The sequence below is a fragment of the Phoenix dactylifera genome, chromosome 1, assembly GCF_009389715.1.
Source record: "Phoenix dactylifera cultivar Barhee BC4 chromosome 1, palm_55x_up_171113_PBpolish2nd_filt_p, whole genome shotgun sequence".
NCBI classification, from domain to species: Eukaryota; Viridiplantae; Streptophyta; class Magnoliopsida; order Arecales; family Arecaceae; genus Phoenix; species Phoenix dactylifera.
In genome coordinates this window covers 22,632,839-22,641,376 of record NC_052392.1, presented here as the reverse complement: position 1 = coordinate 22,641,376, position 8,538 = coordinate 22,632,839, and the positions used below count along the sequence as shown (strand labels likewise).

General features: G+C 42.4%; 1 protein-coding gene across 1 annotated transcript; it reads left to right on the top strand.

Moving 5' to 3' along the window:
• Nucleotides 1-4,479: 4,479 nt before the first annotated feature.
• LOC103699862 (probable cinnamyl alcohol dehydrogenase) lies at nucleotides 4,480-8,261 on the top strand. Its single transcript, XM_039130002.1, has 5 exons — nucleotides 4,480-4,775; nucleotides 4,860-4,973; nucleotides 5,137-5,364; nucleotides 6,227-6,666; nucleotides 7,714-8,261. The coding sequence occupies exons 1-5, from the start codon at nucleotides 4,684-4,686 to the stop codon at nucleotides 7,914-7,916; spliced, it is 1,077 nt and encodes a 358-aa protein (XP_038985930.1). The 5' UTR covers nucleotides 4,480-4,683; the 3' UTR covers nucleotides 7,917-8,261.
• The last annotated feature ends 277 nt before the right edge of the window (nucleotides 8,262-8,538 follow it).

The following is an 8,538-nucleotide window of genomic DNA, read 5'->3' as shown; positions in this document are numbered from 1 at the left end:
ACTTAGACAATACATATTGGCCTAGGTACTTGTCGCCACTCTTCCATAACTTGCTTTTTTAAGGGGTTCAGAGTCCAAACCTAGCAATATGTTACCGCCCCTCATTATACTTCTATAAAAAGGAAAAATCCTATCTATATTTATTCAACAGGTACAAGTATGGATATGAATGTCAAATGAATATTGTAACCGTAAATCCGAAACATCTGTTGCGTGTAAATCGGCTAATCAGCGGAAAGGTCTGTGCCTTAAATGGGGGCTCAATAATCTCTTCTCACCAAGGCGCCTTTTGGGGGCAAAACCGTGAGGGGTGGAAAGAGTGGTTCCACCTGGGGCGCCACCCTCTCTCAATAACCTCTTCTCACCGAGGCGCCTTTTGGGGGCAAAATCGTGAGGGGTGGAAAGGGTGGTTCCACCCGGGGCGCCACCAGAGGGTGGACCCCCGGGAGCGGTCGACGATCCCCGATCCCCAGAGCGGACAATATCTCGGTGAGGACGCAGTCGCTTTCCGTGCTCGGCTGGTGTGCGGACTGTTGCCGAGGTGAAAACCCCGCAACAGATGGCGCTAGAGGAAGGGCCCTGGCCACGCACAGACCTTCCCGCTTGGGGGGCTGTGTTGTGGGATGGGGTTCCGAATTTTAGTCCCACATCGGCTAATCAGCGGAAAGGTCTGTGCCCTAAGTGGGGGGCTCAATAATCTCTTCTCACCGAGGTGCCTTTTGGGGGCAAAACCGTGAGGGTGGAAAGGGTGGTTCCACCTGGGGCGCCACCAGAGGGTGGACCCCTGGGAGCGGTCGACGATCCCCGATCCCCAGAGCGGACAATACCTCGGTGAGGATACAGTCGCTTTTTCTGCTCGGCTGGTGTGCGGACTGTTACCGGGGTGAAAACCCCGCAACAGGTATCATAAGACAATATCAGATTATAAAACTACATGCACAAAATGGATAATGTCCTTCAATTTTCACCTTTCTTTAATTAGCATCCAGATACTAATTCATATGGCATGATACCCAAGTGAAAATGATGGCCAAGAAAGGTTTTTATCTTTTTAATTACAAGGGCACATAGTGTGAGCTTAGAAATTTAATGTCGCACCGGCCATCATAGAGTGGACGACTACATTGCCTTTCATCCATTTACAGCCACGTAGGAGCACCTTCTAACCTACTAGCATGTTGAGAACAGAGCTAGCTTTTGCCAAGAAATTTTGGTATCTGCATCCATGGTAAAGCACTACCTTCTAAGCTTGGCAAGGCAATTTACATCAAAAGACGATGAGTGTATGAAATTTCTTTTTTATCAAAAAAAATTAAGAGAAAAAAATTGATTGAACTCCTAAGAGAGAAATTATATCCTACATTATGTGCACCCATGGTGGTACACCATATCAACCACCTCGTCTTGTTTCCTCTTGCTTTTTATTAAATAAAATAAAAAATAAAAGCAACCCTCTTCTCCTCCTTTGCTCCTACTAAGCCTTGTTTGGCAAAACTATTGGCAGTAGAGCTTTCGCAAGTAGAGCATTTTGAAGTAGAGTTTTTTGAAGTAGACCTTTTATAAAAAACTATTTACTGTTTGGTAACTATATTTCTAAACTGTTATCGAAATTTAATATGTGTTTGATAAATAAACTGAGAAAATACTTTTGGTATGACAAAATAACCATAAAAAAATATTGCATAATATTATACAAGAGAGCATAATAAAATACAATATATATTAATATATAAATATACGATATAGTATAATATTACTATAATGTAATATAATATTATAATATAGTAATATAATATTGTATATTATAGCATAATAATATAACATAATTTAATATTATATAAAATAACATATTAATGTATTATGATAATACAATATTATATTTATAGTATAATACAATAATAAAGATATAAAATATTATAATTATTATCATTATATATTAATATTTTACTAATATAATATTTTTAGAAACTATAAAGGCACACAATCATACTTGCAAAAGTGAGATTGGTAATATAAAGGGATATTTTCTATCTTTATAATATTTTATCATGGGTATTTTAGTCCAAAATAAAAAAAATATAAATTAAAACAACTTTCTGACACATGCTAAAAGTGCTTTTCCAAAAAAGCTCTATTTTGAAGCTTCTCGTAAGAAGCTATTTTATAATAATATTATTTTATGCTTTTATTAATGATGCATGTAGAGAAGGCCATTTTGATCTGCCCCATATAATTAGAAATTCTTCCTTATATAGACAGATATGATCCAATGGTAGCATGATTGTCACTTGTTTTAGGACTTGTGATGTAACAGAGCTTTTCTTTTGATTTTTTTTTTTTTTGATGTATTAATAACTATTGGTTAATACAGGTAAGTCTTGAATACTCAGCATCTATTTTCTACATGATTCATCATGCAATACCGAAAGTTTAATTTGACCTGATTGTCAAAAAAATGTATTATTTTATTAGAGAATGCACAACAAGAAGAGAATAGGTGGTGCCATATAAAAATCTGAATTAAAATTTAAAATCTATTTAGGATGTGTTATCGAAAAAGATATGGTAGGATAATTTTTACCTGTATTCATGCATCTAATAGAAAACTGTAAGATGACCTCTGAGTGTATCATCTTTCATTTTGGTTAATAAACTCCTTTGGATTAAGGGACGGTCCATGTTTGTCTAGATCTATTCAGATGCTAGACAACCTGCCCGACCCACTTAGGCTTGAAGAGTTTTGGCGGGTCTGGACCTGGATTTAAAGCCTAGCAGGTCAGACCAAGCTTGAAATATGAGCTCGTCCCTTAAACAAGCTGGACTCGATTAGGTTCCCAGAATCTATATAATGCATAACATATAATATATATATAGCCACCCATGCCTGACTTGGTGACCCAGGTAGTTTGAATTAAACTAGGCGGTTCACTTGGTTAAGGGGAAAAATGAGGTGGCTAGGGTTATAGCCTCCTCACCTCAATCCACCACCACCAAACTGCTCAAAAGGGGAGAGAACTAGAGGAGTTTTGCCTCTATGCTAATGAATGAGGCAGCTCAAAGTCCTCCAAATTGATGCAATAGTCACTATCGTGATACACCTTCGCCGCCATATATCAACACGATCTCTTCTTCCATTTGAGGTTCCGCATCGCCAAGCCAGCGGAGGATGGCCTCAAGCTTCTATCGCATGATCTTGCTATTTGTTGCGGTCAATACATAGATGATGGGGGAGAGGTGCTAGAAGTCGTTGGATCCTACAATGCAGGGTGATTTACTTGCTAGGCGGAGATTAGAGGAGGAAGGGAGAACTTCTTAGAGAATGTGGTGGCGGGGGTAGCGATGGAGGCGAAGGGGGTATTGCTGTGAGAGATCGAATAGCTGTTCTTCTTCGAAGACTTCTTGGAGGAGTGGAAGAAGGCTCCCATGGAGAGCTTCATGGCTTCTTAGACCTAGAGAGAGGGAGAAAAGGCGGGACAGGAGGGGAGGGGGGAGAGAGAGAGAAATGCTAAGGGAAAAATGGGGTTGGGACATCGGGGTAGGATTAAAAAGGAAGAGTGGCGTGTGGGGGTGCTACTTGGGGCTAGAGGAGCTCCTTCAACCTTCAAGAGCTCCGTCTCAATCATCCACTTGATCAGGTCGCTAGGGTTATCCCACTTTCAAATTAATTGTAGGCTCTCAAAATTCATTGGCATGCAGTTTACTTAGTCCAGAAAGCCTGAGGCTCAGTTCGAAGCCTAAATAAGTACAAGGCCCATGCCTATGAAGTAGGCCTGAAAGTCAGCTTGGTCGAGCTCGAGTCTGACTAATCTTTGGTCATATTTGACTAACTCATATGGTGCCTTTTGTTTTATAGTACCCAAGCCTATCTATAAGCATTGAGAAATATCTAATTGCTGTGAGTATATGACATAGGGATTAGGCATGAAAAATCAAAAAAAAATATACTGCACCATATGTACTATGCTAATGATGCACGATGGGAACAAATTGAGATGAAATGTATGGGGCGGCAATTCGAGACGAGGTGCGTGGCAGTGAGTGATTGGTGTGATAGGATATAATTTCTGGAAAGATCTAAACCCAATCCTCATGTTTGGCCCTTTATGACACTACGTCCGACCACTTGGGTTGTACGAACTAACAAGCCAATAGATGGTGCGAAGGTGGCAACTTAGGAGCAAGTATTTTGGCTTTTTTATTTTTTTTACCAAAAGTTTCCCAACATGAAGCGGGCCGGCCAGCCACTGGCTGCAGCGCACCTCAACACCTTAATAGCCGGACAGGAGCCGGCTGGAGCAAGCTGGCTCCAAGTCCAATCAAAGAACAGTCCGAGGCATCTCCGCCCGATGCCCGTCGTGATATTCGAGAAAGCCACGGGCCCCAGCCACGAGAAATTGTATCCTATGCGGTTGTGCTGCTTCGCGTGACGGCAGCGTGACATCCTCTCTCACCTCACTCACCTACCGCGGTTCACCCACTCCACCCTCCCCTTTCCTCTCTCTCTCTCTGTCTCAACATCGTCTCTCCTCCGGGGGTCATGATGCTTCTATCCTTTATAACACCGGGGCCGCATCATCACGAGCAAAAGCTAGAGCACTCTCAGAAAGCAGAGGAGTAGAGCACTCTCTCTCCCAACCCCCTGCTCTTCTTCTCATTCTTATTTTCCACTCAACATCCTGAGAAATGGGCAGCCTGCTTGAGGCGGAAAGAGTGGTAACCGGATGGGCCGCAAGGGATCCCAGTGGCTTTCTCTCTCCCTACAGCTACACGCTAAGGTAATCAATCAACCAGCATATGCTTCAAATGGCTTTTTTCCCTTCTTCTCTTGGCTTGAGAACAAGTTCCGTTGTCTAAAACAGGAAGACCGGGCCGGAGGATGTGGTGATAAAGGTGTTGTACTGCGGTGTCTGCCACACCGATGTCCACCAGGCCAAGAACCATCTTGGAATGTCCAAATACCCCATGGTTCCAGGGTATAATTAAACAACTGACATACATAATATAAATAGCATCTATACTTCGTATCAAAATGCATATATATGCTTATTGTTTTTGTTTTTGGTAAGTAAAACTTTTTCTTTGGTAAGTTGCTTATTGTTCATGCTGGTGTTGGTTCAATTTGTTTGGTGAGAGAAGGCATGAGGTGGTGGGGGAGGTGGTGGAGGTGGGGAGGGAGGTGAGCAAGGTGCGGGTGGGGGACGTGGTGGGTGCGGGGGTGATCGTAGGGTGCTGCCGGGAGTGCGGGTCCTGCAAGGCCAACATCGAGCAGTACTGCAACAAGCGCATCTGGTCCTACAACGACGTCTACACCGACGGCAAGCCCACCCAGGGCGGTTTCGCTTCCGCCATGGTCGTCGACCAAAAGTGAGTACTGAACTATAAAATAAAAAAAAAAAAAAACTAGTTTTATCTTGTTTTTGTTGTCCATGAATTTATTAGTAGCTGCTGATGGCTGAATAGGAAATTGTCTTACATATATTCAACCTTACCTGTATATGTTTTTCTCTATATTCTTCCTCACATGGATTTGTTTTTTCCTAAGACCAAAAGAAAGAAAAAAAGACCAAATAGTAACTCAAAATTCATATTCTTCTTCTTCTTCTTCTTCTCTCTAAAAAAAAAAAAAAAATCAAACCATCGTTCCGGAGCTTTACTACTTCTCCAGTGTCAGGGACAAACAGAAAAGATGCATAGGTTTTCTAGTGATATTAATTTCTATGCTATTGTAGTTATAGTAAAACTTTTACAAGCAAGACAGGTGATGTATTTTTTGTCTACGTAATTTTATATTCTATATGTTAAATATGAAAAGAGATGCTTGCGGATATACTTGGTTTGATTTGGCAAGAGAATTTTTAAGAAAATCTTCGTCACTCTCAACTGCCGTAGCTTCGTGCCGAAAAAAAGCCTAACCAAAACGTGAGGTGGCTATTGGTTGCTGCTTGTATTCCACCAAAAAAATAAATTCCCTTTTTTTTTAATAAAATCAATTGTTTTTTCTGGAAAGGAATCATGTAACCAAACAGGGCAACCGCAACCCAAGAAATGCTTCTGCGCAACAACCAATTAACGAACGCCAACTCAAAGGACTTCAGAATGGACAAGGTAACTAGAGGCTACGTCACCAAAACGTAATTATAAGGAGCAGAACACCTATTTCCTTTGCTTTCCAGAGAAGCAAACTTGCTCTGCGCCCTTTTGAATACTTGGAATTTTCGATCGATAGGTTTGTGCTAAAGATACCGTCAGGCCTCGCACCCGAGCAAGCAGCTCCCCTGCTATGCGCAGGGGTGACCGTATACAGTCCTCTGAGACACTTCGGGCTGACGAAAGGTGGGCTGAGGGGTGCTATCATGGGTCTAGGAGGGGTTGGCCATATGGGGGTGAAGATTGCCAAGGCCATGGGCCACCATGTTACCGTGATCAGCTCCTCCGACCGCAAGCGGACGGAGGCCATGGACCACCTCGGCGCCGACGCCTACCTTGTGAGCTCCGATGAGGCCCAGATGGCCGCAGCCATCGACTCCCTCGACTACATTATCGACACGGTGCCGGCGTTCCACCCCCTGGAGCCCTACCTCTCGCTGCTCAAGGTGGATGGCAAGCTCATTCTGATGGGCGTCATCAACCAGCCCCTGCAGTTCGTCACTCCCGCGGTGATGTTAGGTGAGCTGATACTTTGATCTTAATCTATTTGGTATTTTTTTTTGGCTTCCTTGCCAACCTGCGAAGTACGTATCTACCTAACATTGTGATTTGTTCTGTTCTCCTTGGATCCCTCTGTTGGCTTTTCTTTGGAGCTAGCTTGGACTGGGTCCAAACAGGCAGGTTTGATAGTTTGAAACAAATTATTACTTGTTATTAAACAGTGGTCCCTCGGAGACTTGGGAGTGGTGTAACCTTAGAGCCACAACTTGTATCGGGATCCATCCAAATCCCACCAACCCTACCTGCTTCTTGGACTTGGCTGGGTTGAAGTTTTCAACGTTAAAAAAAAAACAAAGGGGGTCAAGTTGGATCAGAGTGCAACTCGCATCCATCGAGGTACCAGCCCAAGCGAACCCAACCAATGTCCTAGGTTGTGGTCCTCCTATAGAACTTATAACAGGAGAATGTGGGGCCGGAAACTGTATTAACACCTAAATAAAATAGGGACTATGGTACCCAAAAACTAATAATAACAGCAAAATGGGAACTAGGCCCTTGGTGCTTTAGTTTGGAACAGGCATTGAGATCAGTCCAAATGACTGCAATCAATGCAAAGTCGGGTCAGGAGACAGATTTGGTGCAGCTCCAGTAGCAACATTATACACCTATCTTTACCTGAAGCATGAAACCCGTCGTGGCTCTTTTGCATTGAATCGGAGAAAAAAGACAATTTTATCATGTCGAAGTCATTCAACCGGATGTAAGTTTAGCTAGTAGCATTTGTATTTAATGCCGCTGCTCATACCCAACATGCTTCTTTTAGTTCTCAAACGAGAAAAGAACCGAAGAATAAGAAAAGTTGGTCACTGTGTCCTGGATTTGCAGAGAATGCTGACGCACTCTGGTCTTTGCCGACTCCATACAGCGCTCTCCAATATGTCGTCTATTAAGCACGTAGAATGGCTAAATTGATGATGGTCGCTATGTCACTGTACATTCTGAAATTTGAGTGTGTTCATGATGTGACTACACCTATATGTGATGATCATGGTTTTATTTCTGAAGGGAGGAAAACAATTAGTGGGAGCTTCATAGGGAGCATGGACGAGACACGGGAGATGTTGGAGTTTTGCGAGAAGAAAGGCTTGACTTCAATGATTGAGATGGTGAAGATGGAGCAAATCAACGAGGCTCTGGAGAGATTGGAGCGCAATGATGTCAGGTACCGTTTTGTGGTAGACGTGGCCGGCAGCAAGCTTGACCCGTGATCCTCTAATAAGCAAACGCTTCAAAACGGAAACGGTCCTGAATCCTGATGCAGCACTTCCTTCTTCTTGCCTTTCTTTACCTTTACATCTGTTCAAAGTTCGTGTTTCCCTATCGACTGGTTTTCCGCATTGTTTCGTTTTGATGATGGTCTGATTATACTGTAATTCGGTGAGCTCTGTTGCATAAGTTGATGAGTTGTAACTAATTACGGATGACCAACTCTTTCCGTATTATACATCCGGTATGGTGTTATCTAATGGATATTGATGGGTGTGATCCATGAATAGTTATGTAAAAACAGGAATTATAGAATAGTTTATATAAAACTTTTCATTTGCTGGATATATTTCAAATTTGAAGGTTCAACTTCCAGATAAATGAGAATCGGAGGAGAAGCCTTTGACATAGAGTATATAATCACCACCGAGCACTTGTTCAGATGATATCGCCGCTTACCATGCAAGCAAAGGAGTCGGAGGTTTGACTCTGGTTAGCATCAGCCATCCGAGGGTGGGAAGGAATTAACCCTTTCTACTTGCAATCTGTTAAAAAAAAAAAAAAGGAAACATAAACCATAAAATCCCTTTTATGATGAATTATTGGTCTTGTACAATTACAAAC

What these genes read in the sequence shown, in the direction of transcription:
- LOC103699862 (XM_039130002.1), top strand. Translation starts at nt 4,684, where the DNA reads ATGGGCAGCCTGCTTGAGGCGGAAAGAGTGGTAACCGGATGGGCCGCA. An exon ending in AAATACCCCATGGTTCCAGG is followed by an intron (nt 4,974 to 5,136) that starts GTATAATTAAAC and finishes TGGTGAGAGAAG; the next exon opens with GCATGAGGTGGTGGGGGAGG. An exon ending in CACTCCCGCGGTGATGTTAG is followed by an intron (nt 6,667 to 7,713) that starts GTGAGCTGATAC and finishes TTATTTCTGAAG; the next exon opens with GGAGGAAAACAATTAGTGGG.